General features: G+C 55.1%; 1 protein-coding gene across 1 annotated transcript in view; it reads right to left on the bottom strand.

The window, feature by feature from the left end:
• The window catches only part of CEP164 (centrosomal protein 164), a 70,688-nt gene that overhangs the window by 13,534 nt on the left and 30,215 nt on the right, over positions 1-26,939 (bottom strand). Inside the window, 7 exon segments of the mRNA XM_023744296.1 lie at positions 3,767-3,978; positions 9,580-9,714; positions 10,508-10,675; positions 11,634-11,719; positions 13,434-13,517; positions 15,299-15,379; positions 16,630-17,142. Coding sequence (XP_023600064.1) covers positions 3,767-3,978; positions 9,580-9,714; positions 10,508-10,675; positions 11,634-11,719; positions 13,434-13,517; positions 15,299-15,379; positions 16,630-17,142 — 1,279 coding nt within the window.

Below are 26,939 nucleotides of genomic sequence, written 5' to 3'. Positions count from 1 at the left end.
TAAAAAAAGAGAAAGGAATATTTGCTCTAAGGTCAGTGTGGCAAGCCAGAAATTTCTACCAAGTGGAAGTTTCCCAGAGAGAGAGCCCCTCAGGAAGGCTCCCGTGTACACAGAAGCAGGGTCCTCGTGATGAACTATTTCAAAGGGAGCCAGCAAGGCGCTGCCCACAGATCTCACGCCGTCAAGACCGCTGAAACCGGACTGATCTCAACTGAAAATAAAACGAGAGCTAGCCTTTACTGAGCGGCTACGGAGTGCAGGCCGAGGCAGGCTCTGGGGCATCTAGTCTTCACACAACCTGATGGAAGGCACAGTCCACTGAGCTCAGGGAGGGGCAGGAGGAGAGGAGGGGCCTGGGGGGGCGGGCAGGGACACAGCGCCCACCTGCTCTTCTTGGCACAGCCTCTCCAGGAGAACTGAGCCCTGCTGTTGGGCTCCGTTCCCAGTTGGGTGGAAGAGGAGGATGCTCTGGGGTCTGTTCCGTGGGCTGCTCCCTGGCAGGGGACCCAGGGGCGGGTGTAAGGATGGGCCCTGGGTCAGTGGATCCGGCGTTGGCTAATGAGAGACGGTCCCCACCCTCCGGACAGTCAGGGGCTGGTTTTCCTAACTTCTCTAAATAAAGCGTGACCGTTCTTTATACACACTGTTATCTCTGATAAAAAATAAGCCTCTACCACTTTGGATGTTCGGTCCAGAGGGTAAGATTTCGTTAAACTGCCAAGTACGTGAACTATATTAACATCCCTCTATTGCACTTCTCCCATCCTGGGACGGTGAGAGACTGCTACCACCTCCTCAGCAGGCATTCTCCCACTTTCCTTTTATTCTCTCAGGTAAAGAGGCCCAGCTAAAGGACTACATTTCCCAGTCTCCTTTGCAACCAGAGGTAACCCATGAGATTTAGGTGGGGATTATTGGGTAAGGTTTCCAGGAAAACTCCATTAATGGGACTGAAGGAACTAGAACAGGGGTGGGCAAACTTTTTGACTCGAGGGCCACAATGGGTTCTTAAACTGGACCGGAGGGCCGGAACAAAAGCATGGATGGAGTGTTTGTGTGAACTAATATAAATTCAAAGTAAACATCATTACATAAAAGGGTACGGTCTTTTTTTTTTTAGTTTAATTCATTTCAAACGGCCGGATCCGGCCCGCGGGCCGTAGTTTGCCCACGGCTGGGCTAGAAGGTACCCTCTTTACACTCTCCCTGTCCTTCCTGCCTGGAGCGCAGGCGCGGTGGCTGGAGAGCCAGCAGCTATGCTGGCCTGAGAAGAGACCCTGAGAGTAAAACCAGCACTAAAGCGGTAGAGATGAAAGAAGACAGGGACCCGGGACTCCCCTGTGCCAGCCCAGGGCTGCCTTTTCTTACAAAAATCAACCTCTAGCTTGTTTATACATAGACAGTCAGACCTCGTTTCTCAAACGTCTCCCATCTCCAACACTTCAGTTCTCCATCAACTTGTTCACAGACCAAAAATATCTCGGTTGTCGACCAAAATTTCAGTTTTCGACCTGACAACCCTTTCATGCTGATACCTCTGCATGACAACACGCAAAGGAGAGAATGCTTTTGTGGCTGGCCGATTAGCACAATTTTAAAACATAAAGAGGCCATCAAGAGTGCTAATGTTGCCCGGCCAGCATGGCTCAGTGGTTGAGCTTTGACCTATGAACCAGAAGGTCACAGCTCAATTCCAGTCAAGGCACATGCCCGGGTTGTGGGCTCGATCCCTAGTGTGGAGTGTGCAGGAGGCAGCTGATCCATGATTCTCTCCATCATTGATGTTTCTATCTATCTTGCCCTTGCCCTTCTCTGAAATCAATAAATATACTTTTTTTAAAAAGAGCACTAATATTGCTAAGGGTGTGAAGTGCTCACAAAACAGCAATCACAGGCAATTGAAGAGGTAGAAAAGCTGTTGTTTGATTTGGATAAAGGAAAAGCAGTGAGCCTGTGTGGTAGCATTTCGGAGGCAGTGACAGATGAAAAATTCCTTTAAGGCTAGTAGGGGGTTCGATGAATTTAAGAAGTGTTTATAGATTAAACAGTACATTAGACATGTACTATGTGTAAGAAAGGTGGAAACAGGGAATCATTTGGGGGTCTGGAACAGATTACTTCCATTTACATTATTTCTAATGGGAAAAAAGGATTGCGTTTTTGAACAAAGTGCTTCTCAAACAGCCTTCTGGAACGAGGTTCCACTGTACACACATACAATCACACACACGCACGCCTGGCCAGGCTTAAAGGTCTTATTTGTCTAAGGCAGTGACGGCGAACCTTTTGAGCTCGGAGTGTCAGCATTTTGAAAAACCGTCTTAACTCTGGTGCCATGTCACATATAGAAATTTTTTGATATTTGCAACCATAGTAAAACAAAGATTTATATTTTTTATATTTATTTTATATATTTAAATGCCATTTAACAAAGAAAAATCAACCAAAAAATTGAGTTCGCGTGTCACCTCTGACACACGTGTCATAGGTTCGCCATCACTGGTCTAGGGCCTCCCAGCCAGCTATGCAAAGAGCAGGAACCCAAACAGAAACTTGTGAGTCCTGGGCAAGAGCTCCTCCCACTGTAGCACAAGGCCCCACCAAACCCATGGTCCCGGCAGGGCCCCGACTCCCAAGGAAGAGGACCTGCAGGAGTTAAGACAATGGGCTTCAGAGATAAGCCTCTGGCTAAGAGGCTCTGCTGCGTCTCAGCTTCCAGACCTGGGACGGGACTTCACCTCCTGGTGCCTCAATTTGTCTACGTTATACATTCTATAAAATGGGGTTGATAATAACACCTCGTAAGAGCCTTTCAGAAGACTAACAAAGTCATAGATATAAAGCACATGGAGCCCGGCCAGCATGGTTCAGTGGTTGACCATCAACCTATGAACCAGGAGGTCACGGTTCAATTCCTGGTCAGGGCACACACCTGGGTTGTGGGCTCCATTCCCAGTGCGGGGCCTGCAGGAGGCAGCCAATCAATGATTCTCCCTCATCATTGATGTTTCTATCTCTCTTCCCCTCTCCCTTCCTCTCTGAAATCAATAAAATATCCTATATAATAAAGAGGTAATATGCAAATTGACCATCACGGCCTTGCACAAGATGGACGCCACAAGATAGCTGGCAGGGGAGGGCAGTTGTAGGCGATCAGGCCAGCAAGGGAGGGCAGCTGGGGAGGACGAGGCCGGCAGGGGAGGGCAGCTGGGGGCGACCAGGCCTGCAGGGGAGGGCAGTTGGGGGCAATCGGGCCGGCAGAGGAGCAGTTAGACATCGATCAGGCTGGCAGGGGAGTGGTTAAGGGGTGATCAGGCAGGCAGGCAGAAGCAGTTAGGGACAATCAGGCAGGCAGGCAGGCAGGCAGGCGAACAGTTGGGAGCCAGCAGTCCCGGATTGTGAGAGGGATCCCAGATTGGAGAGGGTACAGGCTGGGCTGAGGGACAACCTCTCCCTCCAGTGCACGAATTTTGTGCACCAGGCATCTAGTATATGTATATTAAAAAAAATAAAATAAAATAAAGCACATGGATCAGTGCAGTCTCTCAAAAGACACCAGCTACTCCCATCACGATCACACCTCCCAACTCCCCACCAAAGACAGAGGGGTCAGGCACCCTGGCTTGGGAGCCCATTCCTCCACACAGGCTGGCGAGGAGGATCCTAGAGAGGCCGTGGGCACCCAGTGGCCCCCAGGAGGGAGGCGTGGGTCCCTCCCTACAAGTCCTGGAGGCCCTGCAGCTTGTCTGGGAGGGGGGCGGGCCGCACCTCAGAGACTCCTCTTTCCGCTGTTGAAGCTGAAGCGCCTCCTCCTCCTCCTCCTGCCGCAGCCTCTGCCGCAGCTGCTGCACCTTTTCCCGCTTCAGTTCCAGGAGCCGCCTCTGCTCTTGCTCCAGTTCCTGGGCCACCGCCTCCTCCATGGCCTTCCGGGCGGCCTCTGGGAGCTGCTCTGGGAGAGCCAGGAGCTCTGGAGATCGCCTACCAAGGGGAGGGAACAGCAGTTCACAAGTGTTAATACCACCGCCTTTCGGCACCAGGTTTACAGAGCTACGGGTCATCACAGACCCTAATGGAGGGCCCTCCACCAGGAATCACACACACAATTCAGGTCCCCCAATGGGGCAGAAGGCTACGCCCTCAGAGATGCAGGCAGCATCTGTTCTACGAGACAAGCCCCCTGTGGCTGCTAAGGCCGCGTGAGCCCAGGGAGAAGGGCAGCCCACAGCAGGCCCTGCGGACCCGGGCCCAAGGCGGAGACGAGGCTCCCAAGCTGGCGGCAGAGGAGAAACTGAAGCGCTGGCCCTGACGACTCCTCCCGCACGGCTCAAGCCCACTCAGTCCCTCCACTAGGGCTGGGCCTGCTACTCGAGGCTCCTGCCATCAGTTTGAAGTCCCCAGAGGCTGCTCTTTGCCTCCCAAACTGCACAGAGGCCAATGCATAGGAGCCAGGGGGACGCAGCAGCATCCCTCCCAGCCGAGACCCAGAACAGTCCACAGAGGCCCAGGGACAGGAAACCCTGCCCCCCACACTGCCCAGTGAGCCAGGCAGGGGACCACCCCTGAGCCAGAGAGAGAAGCAGGAGCACAACAGACGCCAGGCTCCAGATCTCCGCACCAAGGAATCGATGTTTAAAAGTAGATCAGCGAGTCCTGCTGGTGTGCTCAGTGGTTAGTGTCAGCCCGAACACCAAAAGTGTCTCGGGTTCGATTACTGTCTAGAGCAGTGATGGCGAACCTATGACACGCATGTCAGAGGTGACACGTGAACTCAATTTTTTGGTTGATTTTTCTTTGTTAAATGGCATTTAAATATATAAAATAAATATCAAAAATATAAATCTTTGTTTTACTATGGTTGCAAATATCAAAAAAATTCTATATGTGACATGGCACCAGAGTTAAGTTAGGGTTTTTCAAAATGCTGACACGCTGAGCTCAAAAGGTTTGCCATCACTGGTCTAGGGCATGTACCTCGGTTGCAGGCTCGATCCCTGGCCCTGGCTGGGGCTCATGTAGGAAGCAACCAATCGATGTGTCTCTCACATCGATGTTTCTCTCTCTGCCCCTTCCACTCTCTCTAAAAAAAAAAAAAAATCAATGCAAAAAATATCCTCAGGTGAGGAGTAACAACAAAAAAGGGGGAAAGAAATTCAGAGCTAACCAGATGCATAAGGTGGGTGGTAAGGACGAATGGTATCAGTTACAAAGATGTCTATAGAGTAACAAGGTTGTTTGTTGCTTGTACACTGGTTCTGAAAGAAATACCCAAAGAGAAACCCCAAGGACATTTAGAACAATGAAAGCATAAGTGAGATAAAGTGTTTCGCCTCCCAGAGCGGTTTTCCTAAAAGCTAGTACACATTTGCATTCCCAGGTCCTAAATCTTACGTTAGAAATTGCTCTTGCCACCCGACTACCACCTCCTCCCACAGTGCTCAGGCCTAGCAGGGGGGCCCCCGTCAACCTCAGCAGCATGTGGCTGGATCCAATCCCAGGAGCAGGGAGCCAGCCCCGGCTGGGGTCACAGAACCCCTCCTCCCTCCAGCTCTAGCCCTGCAGCAGATGGAGGGCGGCCCGGGCTTGGCTAGAATGGCAGGTGACAACAGGCCTTTGGAACAATTCCCTCTCCGCCCCTTGAGACCACAGAGAGAAGGAAGGCATGACATCTCTGAAATACCATTAAAATCTTTCCTTCCTCCATTCCTAAAATTATAACTCAGACCAGAAATGGTCCTGAGCTATGTCTTTAATTCTCTGCTGCTGCCAGCTCCACCTCCCCTCCGCCCAACACCCCGCTTCCTCCCAGGCCCCACACAGCCCAGCAGATGCAGATGTAAGCGATGCGGCTGCCACCCCCTCGAGGATCCTGCCCTTGAAAGAGCCTCCCCCAGCTCTCCGCCTCATCAACCCTCCAACTCATTTCCAGCCTCTGCTGCAAACGCTTTTCTCCCTGAGATGGCTCCTTTACTGCATCTCCCTGTGGGCTGTGTAGCCATGTGGAACCCCAGGGACAGATGCTGTGGGAAGATGAGGCGTCCACAGCACAGCAGCCTGAGAATAGCTGCACGCACCACACCAGCCTACTTCTTAGTGCGCCTCTTCTCCGTGTCCCTGCTCTAAAGATCTACCATCCTAAGCTCCCTTCAGGTCCAAGGCAGGCAACACTGGCCCACAAGGCAGATCCCTGCGGCCACTCGGGGTGAAGCCTGCAGAGGGAGAGGCAGGTCTGCTTTCTAGGCCACCCTCGGGCGCCAGCCCCAGTGGGTCCCTGAAGCAGTCATGGCAGGCCTGGCAGGCCGGAGTGAAGGAGAGGAGGAGAGAGGGTGGCAGGAAGAGGCGGAGGGAGACACGTCCCGGTCCCTCTGGCACGGCCGTGCACCACTGACACTGGGTTGCAACCAGAGATACCTGTGTCCCCACACGCCCGTGGTTCACCTCATGTGGGCGTGGCGAAGGGAACAATGTCCCTGCCTCCCAGACCCAGGCCTCTGGCATGACGCGTGCATGGCGGTGGCTGCCTGCGAGCCCAGCCCTCGCTGCTGCCCTGCCCTTTGCTCCTAACCCCTCTGACGCATCATGACATCTGTGAAAGGCGCCGGCTCTGTGACTCACGGTCCCTCACCTTCTGTGCTGATGATGCTTTGACATTCTTAAAAAGCTTGCTGGTCAACGAGAGGCTGCCCCTCCCAGGACTAGCCAATTCTCATAGATAGTCCTGTGCCTATACCCCAGCCCCTCCTGGTTGCACACCACGGGGGTATTTCCCTACCCTAAATCACCCAGAGACCACCCCACACCCCCAAGTGCACAACATTATTCAAACCATCCAGTCCCACACTTCAGGCACCTACCCTGCCTCATCCATTCCTTCCCGCGAAAACCCCAATAGAGGTTCTGGACCATGCCCTCCCTTCGCACCTCTCCTGCCTCCTGACCAGCCCTGGTTCTTCCCCCGTGGCCCTGGTGGCGTGGCACGCCCTCTTCTCTGGAAATGTTAGTAACATATTCCTCTTTCGGAGCCATTGGCCTCTCCACGATGCCAGTTACCTCCGTGTATTAAAATTCCACAGGTTCGAATGAGGCACAAAGCTGCTCCCCACAAACCCGGGGAAATCACCCCATTCCTAACACGGCTGTGAGGAGTAATGACAAGGGAGTGCGGGCCCTGGAAGACTCAGAGGACAGAAGGCGTGTCCCACGGGCCCTGTGTGCACTGCGCAGGGCGTGTTCCCAAGGCCCCAGCAGGGCAGCATCGCTGGGACGGGGAGAAATGCAAGATGCCCTGGCGGCCCTCACTGCCCAGCCTCTCTCCCAGAGGTGCTGGCGACCACCCTCTGACCTCTGACCTCTGCCCAGGGCCCTTTCTCTGAACCACTCATTTCTGTCCTCATAGAAAGCACCCTGACCCGGGTGTCCACAGCCACCGAAGAGGCCAGGGAGCGAGTCCCCCCTCGGGGCAGAGCTGTTGCTGCCGGCTGGTCAGCACCTGAGAACAGGCCCCTCAGGACATCCCCCTGCAGCGCAGGGAGGATGCGAGCTCGGGTCAGTGTGCCTCGCCAGCCCCCGGGGCACTGTCAGCAAGCCATCTCGGTAGGCGGGTGGGCGGGTGGGCAGGTGGGCAGTCTCCGCTCAGCAGGCAGCCCCGGGCCCCGAGGGCGTGGATGCTTCCGAACCACTCAGGCCACAGACAGGCACACCTGGGTGGCCCCGGCCCTGCCTGGCCCTGCCTGTCCTTGTCGAGAACAGCAGAGGCCCCACGAAGCCAGACGTCCCAGGGACTAGAATCTAGTCCTAATTCTGCAAGCAACTAGCCATGTGCCCTTGGGCAAGCCCTTCACCTCCCTTCACCTCAGTTTCCCCACCTGTAAAAGGGTGTGAGAAGGGAAGGTGAACTGGGCAGAGAAACGCTAAATGATGTCTGGTTGTGGTGAGCTTCAAACCCAGACACAAAGAGCCCTCTGTGTACCATCCAATCCACTACATGCAGGTGGGACCTGGAATACCGGGTCTGCGGGCAGAAGCCAGGACGGGGTGGCCGGGGGGGCGGGGGCATGAGGAAAGGCTCTCGGGGGACGGGATGCTCCCGTGGGATCCGGGGTGGGTCCGTGGTGTGTACTCGTGTAAACATTCGTTGACTTGTACAACTCAGACTTGTGTACTTCCATGTATATAAATAGCTCCAAAAGCTTCTGTTTGCTTTTTCTCAGAGCGGGCATTTTTCTCCAATTACAGAGGAAAGAGAAAATAATGGGGGTGGGGGGATGGAGGGGGCCAAAGGGGGACATATGGAATACTTTCAACAATCTATCTATATAAAAGCCTAAGTGACCATCGCAACCGAACAGATGACTGAACAGGCTGCATGGAGCGACCAGGCCAGCAGGGGGGGGTTAGTGAGGGACGACCAAACGACTGAGCAGCAGGTTGCAGAGATGGTGGCGCCCACAGCCAATAAGGAGGGAATATGCTAATTGACTGTCACACTCTCAAAGATGGCAGTGCCCACAGCCAATGAGGGTATATGCAAATTGACTACCATGCCCTCAAAGATGGCGGCACCCACAGCCAATAAGGAGGGAATATGCAAATTAACTACCATGCCCTCAAAGACGGCGAAGCCCACAGCCAATAGGAGGGAATATGCTAATTGGCTGCCACGCCCTCAAAGATGGTGGCACCCACAGCCAATAAGGAGGGAATATGCTAATTGACTGCCACACACTCAAAGATGGCAGCGCCCACAGCCACAAGATGGCGGTGCCCAGTCCCCTCAGCCCCGCCAGGGTGGCAGGCATATGGCAAGGCTGGGCCCGCCCCCAGGCAGACCCGGCCATTCCGCCCGCCTGCCTCCGGAGTCCCCAGTCCCCTCAGCCCCCCAGCCGCCCAGGGCCGCCCGAGGCTCAGGTAACAAGGGCCGGCCGAGGCTTGCGCTGCCAGCAGTGGCAGCAGCAGAGGTGTGATGGGGCGTCGCCTTCCCCTGATCGCCGGGTCGCCTCCCGCCCCTGAGCGCTCCCGGACTGTGAGAGGGGGCAGGCTGGGCTGAGGGACCCCCCACTCCAGTGCATGAATTTTCATGCACCGGGCCTCTAGTAAAGAATAATTAAAAAATAAATTTAAAAAAATAAAAAGAGAAAATAGTGCTTGGTAAAGGGGAGAACATGACTTACCAGGTTTCTGCTAATGACTAAGGAGGTACCCCCTCACTTGCACCCTTGCTCCCCAGGTCCTGACAAGGGGAGCCCTGGGGACAGTGATGGCTCCTTGGGGTCTCAAGGTTGCTCACAGAACCAAGGGTACACTCCCTCCACCCCCACCCCCGCCCCACACCACCTCTGCGGGGATTAGAGCATCTTTCCCCACCACCCAAGAGTGCGTGGAAACAGCCCTGGCTGGTCTGGCTCAGTGGTTAGAGTGTCAGCCCGTGGACCAAAGGGTCCCAGGTTCCATTCCTGGTCAAGGGCACATACCTCGGTTGCAGGTTCATCCTCGAGTAAGAATTTTAATAAAAAGAGTGGATGGGATCTAAAGCTACTCACACACGATGGAGGATAGGCCCAACCCACAAGAACTGGCCCTTACCCCTCCGGAGAGATGGGCAGGGTGGGGCTGGCCACCACCTTCTCCTCGGGCTCCTTGGGCTCCTCGGGCTCCTCGGCCTGGGAGCACGGCGCCTCGCCACTCTTGCAGGAGGCAGGTGGACTTGGGGTTTCATCCCTTGATAGCAATAAAGAAGCAAATGTGTTAAAGGCAGGAGGCTCCAGTGGCACCCCATTCGGGGTCAGAGAGCTGTGATGGGGACAGGGAGGCAGCCCCAACCGGTTCCCTTCCTCAGGTCTTAACTCTCCCTGCCCTCCCTGCCTCTTCCCGAGCTGTTTACAATGAAGAGCAGGTGCGCCCTCCCACGTGGGAGGCAGAATGCTTACTGGACCCAAGAAGTTCTGCCTGCAGCAGCTGCCCCATAGATGCTGGCAACCGAGCATGGATGCTGCTCAACATCCCAGGGACTCACTGCGCCGGGTGAGCCCTGAGGCCAGCGTCTCCCCTTGCAGACAGCACCAGCACCGGGGTCTGGACCTTGGCTGGCCGCAGGGAAGCCTGGGTAGGGCGCCTCCTTCTCCTGGCACACTACGGGGACCCCACAGGGGTGCTGCCCCACCAGAGGTGGGATGGCCACTGGCTGGAAGAGGCTGGTGGGCGGAGACTAGGAGAAAGGGCCCCTGGGCAGGCCCATCACAGCCCGTAACAGGTAACAGCAGTCTGCGCAGCCCTGCTGGGGAGGCAGCTGGGCCAGAAGAGACCTGCCTCATTCAGGAGTTCCTAAGCTCCCCTAATCAGACGAGGCACCCCAATTTCAGCTGCAGACTGACTACTCAGAAGAGGCCAATCTCCTCACCCTCCAGCTCCAGGAGGGCCACTCGCTCCCCAACTTCTCCAGGCCCCCAGCCCCCCACACACAACTCCACCCAGGTCGGCCGCGCCCTCCCGGGAGGCACACGCTCACTCTTACCTGTGCAGGGACTCGGGCGGGAGGGGGCTGTGTGCAGAGTGCTCCGGGGGCTCCTGTGTCCCCCGCCGCTCAGGCGGCCCAGCAGGGGCCTGCAGAGGCCCTTTCACAGTGGCCTGGCTGTGCCGGGGACTCCCAAGCCGCTCCCCGTACAGAAGTGAAGGGGATACCCTGGTCAGACCAGCCAGAGAGGGGAGTCAGGAGGAGACTGGGGTGCAGTGGGGACCTGCGTCCACTCCTCCTTCCAGCTGGACCCCCCGCCAGGGCCCCAGGTTCACGGAGTGGTGAGGGCAGAGGGCAGAGCAGTGGAAGAGCAGGAAGGGAGACACCCTGCTGAGGGCTCCCGTCCTGGATTGGACCCAGGGCCCTGCGCTGCATGTGCTGGCCCCTAGCAGAGCGGCACACACCCTTGGGGCACAGAGGCCGCATCACTGGGCCAGGAGGGATGGAAGGACCCAGCAGGAAATGGGAAGGAAAGGGGAAGCCAGATTCAAGTGGTCAGACTATCGGAAATGCTGAAGCTGCAGCTTCAAGGAAGAATTCTGATGGTTTTTCAAGGTCCAAAAGGTAGAATGACTGCCCTCCCCCTTCCAGGTGACAGCCTTTGCCTTATCAGGGCTCAAGCCTGAGAACCTGGAAGCCCCCCCGCCACACACACACACAGCCACGCCTGTTCTGCTGTGCAGGGCCCTGGTCCAGCTCTGAGCTGCAGAACTGACCCTCCTGCATGACCCCCAGGGCTCCCGCGGCTACTCCAGCGCCGGCCACAACCAGACACACAGTTCAATCCCAGCAGTGACAAGTCGGAGCCCCGGCCCACAGTGGTGCCATGTGCGGAGTCAACCAGGCGCCAGCAGCTCTTCACTCTCCTGTGTTGGTGTGGAATCACAGGTCTGCGCTCTCACCCACACTCACACACTCACACAAGCATATACACTCACTCATACTCTCTCTCTCTCTCTCTCTCTCTCACACACACACACACACACACACACACACACACTTTACCAGGCCATCCTGTCGGTTCCCATGCGCCTTCAGGCAGGAGCACCTGAGCCACGTGGACCAGCCAGGAGTTCTGCCCAGCACACATCCCCGAGTTCCCTGCGGCGGCCTCCCCCAGCCGTACCTCTCGGAGCCTTGGGACCGTTTGCTCTGCAGCTCATCGTGGCTGGACTGGCTGTTGTCCTGGTCTTCTCCTCCCAGCCTCTGGGCCTGCAGGCAGCAGTGGTGGAAAGTGCATATTGGAGGGTCTGATGTAGATCCCTCAACCCTCCCACTGACAGCCATGCTCGGAGGAAGCAGTAAGAGTGGCTCTTCGGTGGGTGAGGACCCCGCGGGATGCAGCAGAAGCGGCCTGTCTACTGTCCAGTCAAGGCCCCTGAGGTTCTGCCTAAGTCCCGGCTCCCAGCTGCTCCCAGGGCTGGCCGGGCTGGCTGGGGAGGGCGAGCCAGACACCACAGCCACTGCGCCAGAACCAGAAGCCAGGGCTGCAGGAAGACACACAAGAGGAAGGAAGGCCTGCCCCTGCAGCTGGAAGCGCTCACTGTCGTTGAAGAGATCTGTGAACAAACACCCCATGTCCTCAGCGGCCCGGACCTCCAGGGCCAGTGCCACCAAGGACGCTGAGACACCACGGCCGCAGGGGGCAGCCGATAGCTCCATCTGAGAGGAAGGCTGCGCCCAGACAGACAGACAGAAAGGGAGCCTGACAGGGCTCCTTCGCTCCGTCCACACAGCTCCCATCAGCGGGCCATGAGGCCGCTTCCCAGGCAAGGATGCACATCTATCAGAAACCCAACAGATCTCGTGGTAAAGCCTGGGCCTCGGCACATGTAAAGAGCGGGACAATTCTTGATGAGTCTGAGGATGTCCTCCAGGGGCGGGGCCACACGAGTGCAGTGGTGGTCAGCCTCGCCTCCACCCGTGCCAGCCACGGGGAGGACTCAACCAGATTAGTGCCTAAATGAGAGCCGGTCCCCGAAGAGGGCTGCCAGTGAGCTCCCCTGCGCACACGCCTCCCACCCCGCCCCCGCCTAAGGCAGATAGGCAGACAGACTGGCAGGCAAAGGAGCAGCCACTCCTCTGGCCTCTGACAGCACAGGAGCCCTGGGCAGGAGACAGCTCACTCCCTCTTCCCCAGGGGTTCCTTTCCCTGGGTCCACAGTGTCCCCCCAACACACACCTCTCCACTAGCAGCCTGAACCCCAGCAGCTGTGGCCCACTCTGCCATCTGGGCCTGAGCTAAAAGCCAGCTCCCCAAATTACATTAAAAATAAAAAGGCTGCCCTAGCCAGTTTGGCTCAGTGGATAGAGTGTTGGCCGATGGACTGAAGGGTCCCAGGTTCAATTCCCGGTTTGTGGGCTCAGTCCCCAGTGGAGGGCGTGCAGGAGGCAGCCAATCAATGATTCTCTCTCATCATTGATGTTTCTATCTCTCTATCCTTCTCCCTTCCTCTCTGAAATCAACACAAAAATATATATATTTTTTAAATAGGCTGCCAGAGTACCTTCTGGTGCCCGCAGCAGCAGGGCTCCCTGCCAGGGCTGCCACTCCTCCTCACGTCAGCCGCAGAGAACAGCGGGGCGCAGTCCTCATCCCGCTCCACCTTCCTCCCGTCCGTGTTCAACTCACAACCTGTCTTCCCTCACCCGGCTCAGTAAAGAGCTCCCGCTCTCATTTCTCAGCACAGCATCAGCACAGGAGTAAACGATGGGTAAGCAGGTAAATGCGGCGGTTGGGGGGGGGGGTGCCTTGATTCGCACAGCATCAGCGACGGAGTGGTCAGAAGCTCCGTCCCAGGCAGAGTCGGGGCCAGGCCCCAAGCACTCCAGAGGGAGGAAACTCCGTAAATGCATCCTGGGATGGGCAGGGCTCCGCTCTGGGCTACCCCAAAAAGGGAGACCCTGGCCACCCCCAGAGACTCACCGGCCAGCGGGCTCCATCCGGGACCGGGGCAAGCACGTCCACATCCAGCAGGTGCTCTGAGATCCGGCTGCGAAAACCGAAGTCCTGGAGACGGTGGGCGGGAAGGTCAGCGCTGGCCCTCACCCCGCACCCGCCAGGCCCCTCCCCAGCCTCCCAGGAGGACCCGCCACACGCCAGGCGCTGCACCAAATATTCTGGCATCTAATTACTGTAATCTTCAAAGCAACACATGAGCAGACGGAAAGAGGTGACCAAGCAAGTGTGCTAACAGGCTCGCTGTGGACTGCAGGTGTGTGCGCAGTCACTGTAAATCCTCTTAATCGCTCTGGATGGTTGAAATTTCTCATAGAAAAGTATGAAGAAAAAGAGCCCTGCTAGAGCAGTTCTCCTATTCGCATCTCCCAGCTGAGGAAGAGGCCTCACCGCATCTGTCACTTCCCCAAGGTCGCGCCGCTGACAGACAAGGGGCTGCGGGCAGATGTGCCCGGGACAGACTCCAAAGCCCAAGCTCTTGGCATGACACCTGCCGCAAAGCTTGTCACTTCCCGCTGTCTCTCCCTCCTGTGCCCACCGAAGCGCCCGGAGACCTGTGGCAGCTCGGAAACGGCGCGTGGGCTCCTCCCACTTGTCCCGCTCGCGTGCAGGTGCCTCCGAACCACTGGCACTCCCAGCAGCTTCCTCACAGGCTTCTCGCTGGGGCAGGCAGCAAGCGCCACACAGGAGCCAGCCCCCTGCTGCCCCGGCTGCCAGGTAACCATGCTGCCGCCCCTCCACCCGAGATCCCACTGGGCAAGGTGAGGGGCTGCTACCTGGCAGCATGCTACCAGGGACAGCTGTCATCAGCCCTGACAAATGGCGGACGCCCAGCCACGTTCTGGTCCTGCAGCCTGTGCTGTCCTCCAGCCACCCGCTCAGAGAAGCGAGGACAGCTGGGCACCGCCTCCACACAGCAGCCCCTCGGAAGGGCAGAGCCCACCAAAGAGCCCCGAGAGGTGGCCCTTCTCCACGCAGCCTTTGCCCGCAGGGGCTCTGCCTTGCCTTCCTAGCTTATGAGTTCCTTTTTGGTGACATTTCCTTTCAGGTGAGTCTACTCACTATGCAGCTGCATCTGGCTCTAAGCCCTCAATCACTGCTGCTCAGCCTGACCCTCTTCCCTGAGCCCATCCCCTTAGACCACCTTAGCCAGACACCAGATCCCTGAGCCCATCCCCTTAGCCAGACACCACAGAGGGAGCGCGGCTTCCAGAGGCAATGCTTGGCCCAAATGCATCCGAAGCACGCCCCTCCGCCCCGCAAACGCAGGCCTGGCGGGCGCGGGACACTGCAAGCTGCGGGAAGGGCTGGACAAGGAAACCATAGAGGCTGCATTCCAGGACTACGTCCTGACTTTAGATATGCCAGCACCCGCCTGGCCAGAGCCCGAGACGGTCCTCGCCATTGCTTAGTGATCACGCACGCACGCACGCACGCACATGCACACACATGCACGCACATGTGCACACACACACATAAACACACACGCGCACACACAGTCTGTGGCCACCTAGATCCAGGTGACGTTCCTGCGGAGCCCAGAGGCGGTGACCTCGCAGGACCTCAGGGCATTCACACGGCAGCCCTGGCAACAGCAGCGACCTTTCTTTAAGGTTTATGTGCTGATGGTTCCTTGACCCAATTTCTTCTCATGACAAGCTATGAAGTAGGCGGTATTATCCTTAGTGATGGCCTAAGAAACTGGAGTCAGACAAGACGGAAGTTTGACTCACACTTCCCCAGGTATAAGCTGTGATGAACGGCAGACACTTAAGCACCGTGACCCGCGAGCGCACGCCTTCTCCCAGCCCCTGCTCCCTCCTCTGACTCACCAGGCCAAGGCGGGACTTGGAGTTGGAGGCATCGAAGTCTGAGCCCTGTAGCTCCTTCACGTGTTCACTGATCTCCAGCGCCTGCGGAGACAGACCCACAGCAGTCACCAGGACAGCGGGCTGGGGGTCAGGATCGCTGGGGAGACAGACCACAGACAGTCACCAGGATAGAGCGCAGGGGGTCGTGATCCCCGTGAAGATAGACCCACAGACAGTAACCAGGACAGTGGGCTGGGGGTCTTGATCACTACCCAGGGAGCTGTCAGGCCAGGACGCCAACATGGGTCTAAGCCCAAACCAGAGCCCGCCTTTTCTGGAAAACTGAGAGGCCTATGGACCCTCCCATTCTCTCTGGACATAAGATTCCAGCCCCCAGCCCCTGAGCTGGTGGCCCAGGTGAGTATGGACAAGAAGGGTCTGCATGCTAAGGAGAGCCAGTGAGTGCAGTGGGCATAGCTAGGGAAGTTTGATGCTATCCTGAAAACAAACACAGCATGAGAGTATCCTTCCCAGGAAGCAGTTAAGAGCTTCTTAAATGAATTCCCCCACCATCCACCTGGAGGAGCAGCAGGACTAAGGGCTGGAAAACCAAAAATGCCCATGGCCCTCCCCCGGTCTGACTTCTGTCCATCGGGTCATGGCCAGGTCTTGGATTGGTGCAGAAAGAGCCACAGAAATCAATGAGGAGTCGTCTTATGACCTAACTGCCCAGGGCTGAGCAGGAACCCCAACTGCCTTGCCCACACGAGGTTCTCCTCTCTGCAGGAACTCAGATTGCTGCAAGCAAGGCCAATCCCAAACTGAAGGCACGAAGCAGCGGGAGAGCCCGGACAATGTGGCTCAGCAGTTGAGCGTTGACCCAGGAACCAAAAGGTCGCTGGTTCGATTCCTGGTCAGGGCACACGCCGGGGTGCCCAGGTTGTGGGCTCGATCCCCAGTAGGGAGGCGTGCAGGAGGCAACCAATCAATGATTCTCTCTCATCACTGATGTTTCTATCTCTTTCTCCCTCTCCCTTCCTCTCTCTCTAAAAATCAATAAATATATATTTTTTTAAAAAGAAAAAGTAGCAGGGGAGGCAGTAATGGGAAGAGGAAGGAAGTAGACCAGAAGAACATGGCAATCCCAGGAGGCTCCCAATGGAAAGGCCAGTGTCTGCTCCGAATTTCCTCAGGAGGTTACCGCCCGCTGAGTGGGCCTGTTTACCACAACGAAGGCCTCTGGCTGATGCTCACTGCCCACCGCAGGCCTGCGGAGGGAGCTCCTGCCTCCGTGACAGGTCTGGGCGAGGGAGCAACCAAGGCTGCCCAGGACGCCTGTGGGACAGACTCACGTCACTGGCGTCTGATCCGCTCTCTCCCAGGACAGGGGCCTCCTCCTCCGGCTCCCTTGTGGCCTCCTCCTTCCTGGAAGCCTCCCTCGCTGCAGCCGGGTCCTGGGGTGCGTCTCTCTTACTGGACGTGGCGGGCTGGTCGCCCCCAGGGCCCACCAGACTCGTGGCCGTCGTCACAGGGTCACTCTCATGACTCTTGTCTCTTCCGGGGAGCCGGGCACTCGCCCCTCCTCCCTGTCGCCCTCTGCTGCCTGCACTGGCCAGGCTGCTGTCTGCACCTCGGCCGGAGAGCCTGCCGTGAGTCGGGGGGCGGGCAGCACCCAAGTCAGGAGAGAGGGCCTTCTCCTCATGCTGGCTTGTTCCTGGAGACTCCTGGGGAGCGTGGGCCATGTCAGAAAGGAAGACAGCAGGAGTCAGTACACAGCGTTTAGAGGCTTGCGGCAAGTCGGGTCTCCTTGCCGCCTCGGCCACTGCTCCAGTCCTGACACCAGTGGTTATCAAGCACCCCCAAAGCTTTGGGGAGCACAGACCCCTGGCTCCCAGACCCGCTGACCCCGAATGCCATGGTGATTCGGGGAGGCCCCACCAGACCCCGTCCGCAGAGGAGCAGGGACACCGCTGCCTGGAGGTCCGCGCCTCTCATTCCAGCCCCGAGAGACAAATCGTAAGATCGCAGACAGTCGGCATCTATTCACAATGACTGTGACGGAGAATCACATGAGAAAAGCACCAGAGTCTAGGATTTCTATTTCTCATCTTCAGAAGGCAGCAGGGAGGACACCTTCCTCACAACAGCAGGTGCAGCCACCGCCCAAGCCCCCTGCACAGGCCCTGGGACGGGTCCTCGTGGGAGCACCCACTCAGGCTCTGAGCACACGTGCCAGGATGGGCCAGGGTGCCATCCATTTACTGTTAAGGATAAAGGAGGGAGGGAAGCCTTCGAACACAGGTCTCAGACCTGCGACTGGAGGAATGGAAGGAGGACGCTTGAGGAGGAAGCCTCGGGCCACAGCAGTTCTGAGGAATGTGTGTGTGTGTGGGGGGGGGGCACCTCAGATAGAAATGTCCCTGTTCCAGGGCCTGCTGCACCCCATCCACTCCATCAGAAGCACGGCCTTGGCAGGAGCCACAGGGAAGCAAAGTCAGCAGCTGGGGACTGTCGACCTGCCCCGGGCCCTCCACCAGGGCCTCCTGAAAAACAACCTGGGCAGCGGACTCCACCACTGCTGCATCCTGCTGCTCACACACATCTCGCTTCACACCTGCTGCTCACACACATCTCGCTTCACACCCTGCTGCTCACACACATCTCGCTTCACACCCTGCTGCTCACACACACCTTGCTTCACACCCTCCTGCTCACACACACCTTGCTTCACACCTGCTGGTCACACACACCTCACTTCACACCTGCTGCTCACACACACCTCGCTTCACACCTCCTGTTCACACACACCTCGCTTCACACCTGCTGCTCACACACACCTCGCTTCACACCTCCTGCTCACACACACCTCGCTTCACACCCTGCTGCTCACACACACCTCGCTTCACACCTCCTGCTCACACACACCTCGCTTCACACCTCCTGCTCACACACCTCGCTTCACACCCTGCTGCTCACACACACCTCGCTTCACACCTCCTGCTCACACACACCTCGCTTCAAAGACTAGGATACCTTTGGAGCTGAGCTGGTCTAAATAAACACAGGGCCCCTTCCCTGCCCCAGAAATGCAGCCAATGACCTCTCCTGAGCTCAGGCAGGGACGCCTCCCCCCAGAAAACACCTGTGCCCACACCTCAGCTGCCAGTGCGCACAACATCCAAGACCTCCCTGCCCCAGTCACCCAATCAGGGGGCCTGACAACTAGAGTCCACAGGCCCAAGGAGCAGCCCCAGCACAGCATCCACTGACACTGCCTGTCAGGGGGCTGCTGCACCCACAGCCAAGGTGCCTGCCTGCAGGTCCAGCAGCCCACTGACCAGCCGCCCAGACATGCCAGGGCCCATTAGGAGAGGCAGGGAATTGGAACATCTCAGAGCTCAGCCTCGGACACAGACCACCTAGGTGAAAACCCTAGCTCCACATTAGGCAAGTGAGTTTCCTTCTCTCTGCCCATTTCTCCTCTAAAATACAGGGATACAGCCCTAGCCAGTTTGGCTCTGTGGATAGAGCATTAGCCCTCAGACTGAAGAGTCCCGGCTTCAATCCCGGTCAAGGGCACATAACTCAGTTGCAGGCTGATTCCCGACCTCAGTCGGGCGCGTGTGGGAGGCAACCAGTCAATGTGTCTCTCTCACTTAAATGTTTCTCTCTCTCTCTCTCCCCCTCCCTTCCACTCTCTCTAAAAATCAATGGAAAAATATCCTTGGGTAAGGATTAACAACAACAAAAATACAGGGATTGAAGGAGGCCTGCCTCACAGCGTTATTGGGAAGATGAAATGAGCAACAGTCGTGGAGCTAAAGAACTTACAGCTGTGCCTAGCATACCATGACTGCTCCATAAATTTTAACTGCTGTGTTCTGACAAGACCCACACATTCATTCACTGAGACTCATGTGCCAAGCACCACCTTGGGGACCTAAATATGAACAAGGTGTGGATGGCCCTGAGGGAATTCAGATAAGTATGGAGAAAAGTGAAACGTCACAGGGGGCCTGGGTTAGGAGCCTTTACTGCCCGAAGCCAAGGGCACTGGACCTGGCGGGGACGCACCCAGGGAGAAAAGCATGGAGGCAGGGCACCCGCCAGTGCTGCCCGTCCTCGCCACACCCCTAACCTGCCCCATGGGAGGAATCGGCCTCAATCACGGAGCTGAGAGAAGCAGGATAAGCTCCTCTTCTTCAAAACAAGCATCTTCAGGGCGAGACAGGCTCCTCATCTCAACATCCCCAAGAGTGGCCAGCTCGCAGCACAACCAGTTTGGGCGGCTCCAAGGACTCCAAGGAGGAGGCGGGGGTCCTTGGGATAGGTGAGGGTGTCTGGCAGCCACACTGCCTCACTCATCAGAAGCAGGCCGATCCCCCAGCCATGCTCACCTCAGGATTAAATAAAGGCGGCAGACCAAAGATGGCAGCATAGGTAAATGCCAGTACTGGCCTCCTCCCACAACCACATCAAAATTACAGCTAAAATACAGACCAACCATGATTCAGAACCACCTGAAATCTGGCTAAATGAAGTCCTACAACTAGAGAATTAAAGAAGAAGAAACATTGAGACTAGTAAGAGGGGCGGAGGCACGGAACGGGCCGGTCCGACATCCACATGTGGCATGTTTTTAATTGAAAGTAACATCATCTCTGCGGAAGCTGCCTGTGAGGAGCAATGGGTCCCAGCCCCACACCAGACCCCCAGCCCCACACCAGAAGACAAGTCCCCATTAATTCAGGCTGTAAAAACCAGCGGAGATTGTGGCTGAGTGACATGGAGGCTGCTGGAGTCCCAGGCAGCTCCTCTTAAAGGGCTGGCACACGAACTTACTCGGACTCGATCCCTCTGGGCTCCAGTGCTGGGGTAGCGGCTTGAAAGGAATCTGGGACACTTGGGGAAGAACTAGATTGTCTAGCATCAGGGCAAGAACTCTGGAGGCAGCTTTCTCCCAGAAGGAGGTGCTCACAGGGGTCATTGTTCTGGTGCTGGAACCTTCCCAGTTGCAGAGCTGACTGGCAGCCATATCTGAGTTTCCATCAGCTTGGCCCACACTGGGGATTCCTTAAGACCCTGCCCCACCCAAGCCGTTTGCAGAGGCTTTTCCATACAAATGGCCTGTCCTGGATTAGGTTTCAGACTTTCCTAAATCTCTCAAACAAGCTGCAGCTGGTGAGAGCATGCCCCAAATCTATCAATAAGAGGCCCAAGATCCAACACTAGCACCAGCCTGACTTGCTTCACAGCGTGGCCTCTCCTGGGCACCTCCAAGCCCAATATAAGTAGCAGCCATCTGCAGATCTCTCTGTAGCTCCTGCCCAGTGGCCCCAGGCAGTGGCTGACTTTGCACCTCCCGGGAGGCCCCAGAACCAGTGCACCTCGTGGACAGCTTCAGACCATACTAGATTACAACTCTACACATCCACAAGCCACACACTCAAGGGGCAGACTCAGTGAACACCAAAGCCCCAATGAAGCAAGTCCTGCTCCACAGGGTGTCTCCTGCACAGCAGCTCTTCCACTGTAGTCACAGCTGGTCCTCACAGCCAATTAGCCTGGAGGTCAGTTCCTCCCAGTGATGCCAACAGCAATCAAGGCTCAACTACAAGACTGCACACAGCCCACACAGGGCACCCAGAGTGCCCAGCTCAGGTGACTGGAGAGGCTGAGCCACTGGGCCCTACAGGACACCTACTATACGAGGACACCCTACCAATTCCAGGAGACATAGCAGCTCTACCTAATACATGGGAATAAACATAGGGAAGTAGCCAAAATGTGGAGACAAAGAAAAATGTCACAAATGAAAGAAATGAAAGCAAGAAAACTACTGGATACAGAGTTCAAAACCATGGTTTTATAAGGTCACTCAAGGATCTTCTTGAGAGCTTCAAGGGACTTAGTGAGACTTTCAAGAATCTTAGTGAGAATTTCAAAGATATGAAAAAGGACCAGTCAAAAATTAAGCATAATTAACTGAAATAAAGAATAATTTACAGGGATTCAACAGTAGAGTAGAGGATTCTGAGAATCGAATAAACAATTTGGAATATGAGGGAGCAAAAACACTCAATCAGAAGAGCAAAAAGAAAAAATAATCCAAAAATATGAAGATAATATAAGGAGCCTCTGGGACAACTTCAAGTGTACCAACATTCACATTATGGAGGTGCCAAAGGAGAAGAGAGAGAGCAAGATATTGAAAACCTATTTGAAGAAATAATGACATAGCTCTAGCTGGTTTGGCTCAGTAAATAGAGCGTTGGCCTGTGGACTGAAGGGTCCCGGGTTCAATTCTGGTCAAGGACACATGCCCAGGTTGTGGGCTCAATCCCCAGTAGGGGGCATGCAGGAGGCAGCCAATCAATGATTCTCTCTCATCATTGATGTTTCTATCTCTCTCCCCTTCTCCCTTCCTCTCTAAAATTAATAAAAATATATTTTTTAAAAAAGAAGAAAAAGAAAAAAGAAAGAATGACATAAAACTTCCCCTACCTGGTAAAAGAAATAGGCTTACAAGTCCAGGAAGCCCAGAGAGTCCCAAACAAGAGGAACCCAAAGAGGCCCACACCAAGACACATCATAATTAAAATACCAAGGGTTAAAGACAAAGAGAGAATCTTAAAAGCAGCAAGAGAAAAGCAGTTAGTTACCTACAAGGGAGTACCCTATGACTGTCGGCTGACGTCTCAACAGAAACTTTATGGCTAGAATAGAGTGGCAAGAAATATTCAAAGTGATGAATAGCAAGGACCTACAACCAAGATTACTCTACCCAGCAAAGCTATCATTTAGAATTGAAAATCAGATAGCTTCAGAGTCAAGAAAAAGCTAAAGGAGTTCATGACCACCAAACCAGTATTACATGAAATGTTGAAGCGTATTCTTTAAGAAGAGGAAGAAGAAAAGAGGGGGGGAAAAAAGATCAAAAATATGAACAATAAAATGGCAATAAATACATATCTAGCAATTGAATCTAAAAATCAAACAAATAAGGAATCTAATGAACAAAATAAACTGATGAATAAAATATAATCAGAGGCATGGAAACACAGAACAGACTGATGAATCTGGGGGGGGGAGGGGGAATTAACCAAAGATCTTATATATGCATTACCCAGGGACACAGACAATAGGGTGGGGAAGGTCTAAGGTGGGGCAGGAACTAGTTGGAGGGGAGCAATGGGGGGGAAAGGAGAATATCTGTAATACTCTCAACAATAAACATTTTTTTAATAAAGGCAGCAGATCATAAAAAGGGGACAAAGAGCACTCATGGCCTTCAGAACATGTTCACTTCTCCTCACCGGTCCAGCCCCTGCCTCCTCCACATGGGTCCTCTCCAGCCACACCCTGCACACATCCTCTCTTCCTGCCTTTGAATAAACATCATGCTTTTTTTCCTACTTTGCCTCGCACCTTCTTAATTCTCTCCCTCTCCCCCCCCTCCACTAGTCCTCACAGCCTCACAGCATCACATCCTCCATCCCTGGGGCAGGTGTCCTGAGATGAGCCTTCCCCATCCTCTATACAGGTACCTTGCACCTGCATGGGGAGGGGTGTGGAGAGTACCTCTATAACAACTACTGCATTATAACTGCTGGTTTCCTTGTCTGTTTCCGCCACCAGATCAGCCCCGTTATTCTCACTGCCTGGCACACAAGAGAAAATGCTTGACTGAGTTTTTAAAAATAAACTGTGAAAACTCCACAGCCATCTGCTGAACTGTGGCTAAGACAGCCTCAACTAGACACGCCCTCTCCCAGCCCAGGTGAGGGGAGGAAGGCGGAGGCCGGGAGGTCAGGAACTGCAGAAACAAGTAAGGAGGGGGGAGGCGGGTGTCCTGCGACAGGAGCACCCACTCTACAAAGGGAGACCGGCTCCTTACCTTACATGGCTGTGAGGGATCAGACTACACTTCTTATTCTGCTCATTAAATGAAAAGCAGCTGAATAGATGTCAGCCACTAATACTCAAGATGATGGAGAAACCAGTAGCCTATCCAACACGGGAGGACACCAGGTCCACATGAGAAACATGGCTGGACCACAAGGCTGCTGCCCAGCCAGGCCTTTCTGAAGCTTCCATTTCAAAAGAAGATTTTTCCACAGTGGGGCTTATCCTCTTCTGTCTGCCTAAACGTTACCATATTAAAACGTGGCTAACATTAAAGTAAGTGAGCTGGCACACTCTGCGTCCATGGCGACCGCACGGGACCGCCAGAGGCGCAGTGCAGGGAAGGACAGCGGCGGGAGACACATTCCTCACAGACTCCCCACAGATGGATGGGTGAGATGAGTGTGTACAAAGCCCGTCAGACAACACGCTCCTCTCCTTTCCCTGGGCCTGCTCCTCCTCACACCACAGCCCAAGGCCTGAGGCCTGACCCAGGCTCCCTCCGGCCCATGCGTCTCCTGGGCCGGTGTTCTAAGGGGCACACGGGGGTGGGGAAGGCAGCGATTGCACCCCCGGGCACAGCTTTGCTCTCAGCTCATCTGTGGTCAGACTCCTTTCTCTCGGGGCCCAGCCCCAGGGACTTGGGTATCTCAAGGCAAATTTCTGTGGCTTTTTCAAAAAAGACCTTGCATCTACATGAGGAGGGGCTGCGGGAGAGTACCTGTAAGAACCATTTCACGTTTAACACACACCCCAAAACCACGAGCGCCCCAGAGCATGAAGGCAGGTCCTGCCAGGCACACAGCCCAGGAGAGAGGGCCTGGAGGACGGAGTGCTGAGCACGGTGTCTACGGCTACATCCTGTTCCGGGGAGAGCCCCCGCCACCCCCCCCCCCAATCATCAGTGCAGTCTATTTTCCGCATCTCGTTCCCACCCTTCTCTGCACTTCTCCCTGGTGCTGTTAGCACCTTCCAGTCGCACTGACATCATCCATTATTCCAAAGCCCAGCTCCCTCCGCTCCTGGGATCAGCAGACGGCTTCTCACCAGCAACACGAGGCCAGCTCGCCACCCTCCCGCCCCCCTCTCCCTCACACCATTTCCAGTGTCTGTTTCTCGAGCCTCTCCCTTCTGAGGCTGTCACAGCCTGGAAATGGGTTTAAGGTGAAGGCAGGCGAGGAGGGGGAAGGAGAGAGTCATTCTTGCCACCCTACTGCCCTCTCCTGGAATCCAGAGCAAGTGACAGTCAACAACGAGCCAGGGCAGACCTGAAGGAGCCCTCCTCGAGGGCGGCCTGAGACACCCTAGCGTGAAGAGGTGGCACCTCAAAGAGCTATGGTAGATTCTAGAAACTTGGACAACAGCTGTTTTCAGAGGGCGTGGTCCACGCAGAGGCAGCTTTGTCAACTTCTTCAATGCGCCCTTTCCCCACTCATCCCCACCACTGCCCTGCCACCAGGAAACGCCTCGGTCCTGCCTGCCTGCTGTTAGAGCACAGGAATCCAACACTCCCCGTGGCAAACATGACCATATCTACCGAGACGCTGGAGACAAGGGTGGAAAGTGTTCAACACCTCCCACTCCAGACACTGCCCCACCACACAGCTGCCTGTTTATATTAAAGAGGTTAGACGGAATACGATTAAAAGCGTCCACTCACTCAAAACAGCATATCATCATCAGAAGGAAAGCTCTTGGAAATCCAGGACGTGTCAAAGAAAATCCACCACCCCCCCTTTTTTAACACTTGTAAAGTAAAAATGATAAAGTGAAACTTAACTAGCTCAAAGTCAAAGTTCATGACGATGGACTCACTTTAGGATCTTCAATCCACCTGCTGACAGCAGAGACCAAGCGTCCCCTCTCCCAGGCCATGGGACAGCCACGGGAAGAAAGCACAGCACAGCCTGCCAGGACCCCCTGCCCCACGTAGCCCACTCATTCCCTCACCTCTCCATTCCCTCCGTTGTTCAGCAAAACCTGCCCGTGCCCTTCCTGTGGTCCAGGCAGGGGGCAGGCCCTGACACACAGACGGGCGTAGGGTGGACTCTCCACTCTCAATCTGCTCCGTCTCATGGAGACCATCCTTTCTCCCAAAGCCACCCCCTTCCGACTCACATCCTCCTCCCGGGCTCAGACCCTGAGCTGCTGATTCCACCGTCATTACAAGGTCTTGATGGTCAACAAGAGGAACAAAGTTGTCATTTGGGGAAGCAAACAGACTGAAGGCTTGGGATTTAATGCAAGCAGACCAGGCCCCATTTGGAAGGAAGAGTTTCAACACAGACACAGATCAGGTTGATGAAAAAAACGAGACACTCAGAAAAAATGTCACATTTGGAAGAAAGTGCCAAAGTCACAATCCAAACGCATCTGATTATGCAGAGCTAACAACATGGACCGTTCTAGAGCAGCGGTCGCCAACTGGTGGTCCGCAGACCACTGGTGGTCCATGAGGTCCGAAAGGTTGGCGACCACTGTTCTAGAGAAAGCCTAACTGTAAGAGTGCCTGCTATGGCTCAAGCAGGATCACCTGTAAAGACCCACCCGTGACTCAGGGCCTGTCAGCCAACACCGCAACCTCCACCGGCCCGAGGTATCAGCCCTGGCTCTGAGGGCGGCCGAGGACCAAGACGTAAGAGTCAGAAATAACAGGGCCATGGTAAGGGAGAAGGACATAATATTAAGAGGTCGTAAGAAAACAAATTTAAATCTGCGGCACAAGCACTGTTGTTTAGCTGTCAGTTTTGTGGTCATTCTAACAAAATGGGATGACCTGTTTCATTTTAAAGCGTTTAAAAAATTTAGAAGAATTTGGCATGTTAGACTTGGGGAAGCGTAACTAAGCTTGCAATCAGTAACTAAATGTTTGGGGAAATCTGAGTGGCTGACCTCATGATTTACTAGTTGTGTGAATACTTTGGGAATATATTGAGAGAAATGCTAATTGTTAAAAATGAATGCACACCAAAATGCATAGAGTATCTTGTTCCTTTTCAAGTACAAAAGTGCATTGGAATTTTGGGGTATTACAACAATATGGTAAGTTTGGGGTTTTGTTTGTTTGTTTTTATAAGGAACATCCTGGTGGCAGTGAAGGCCAGACCAGGGAGAGAGATGAGAGCAATAGGACTGTTGGGGGAGGGATTTCCAGAAACTATTCCCAACCATATTCTGCATTTCCCAGGCCTTGTGCTCAAGATGTTTGCCTGTCTAACATATCCTCACATCCTCCCCGTTCCAACACTCACCCACTTCTGAAGACCCAGGCCAACTGTCCTCTCTTCCACCAAGTTCTCCCGACCTCTAGACCAGTAATTCCTTCCCTCAGGACTCCTGCAAGCCTGTGCCAAGTTCGTGTACATGCTGCCCTGCTCAGAGCTTCCTACATCCTCATTTCCTCACCACTGACTGATCACTTACTGAACGCCAAGAACCTAATCCTTTCTCTCTCTCCACTGCAAACTCCTTGAGGCCAGCCCGACCCAGACCTTAGTAACACCTGTATCTCCACAGGGCCTCGCACAGTGGCCTGCTACCCAGCCAGCATCCACCAGTGTGCGGAAGCCGGGTGAGGTCACACCTGTTCATAGGGGCCTGCTACCCAGCCAGCATCCACCAGTGTGCGGAAGCCGGGTGAGGTCACACCTGTTCATAGGGGCCTGCTACCCAGCCAGCATCCACCAGTGTGCGGAAGCTGGGTGAGGTCACACCTGTTCATAGGGGCCTGCTACCCAGCCAGCATGCCACCAGTGTG

Source organism: Myotis lucifugus, unplaced genomic scaffold (genome assembly GCF_000147115.1).
Source record: "Myotis lucifugus unplaced genomic scaffold, Myoluc2.0 scaffold_448, whole genome shotgun sequence".
Classification (NCBI taxonomy): Eukaryota; Metazoa; Chordata; class Mammalia; order Chiroptera; family Vespertilionidae; genus Myotis; species Myotis lucifugus.
Note: the sequence above shows the minus strand (reverse complement) of the source record. Positions and strands in the feature narration are given on the sequence as shown.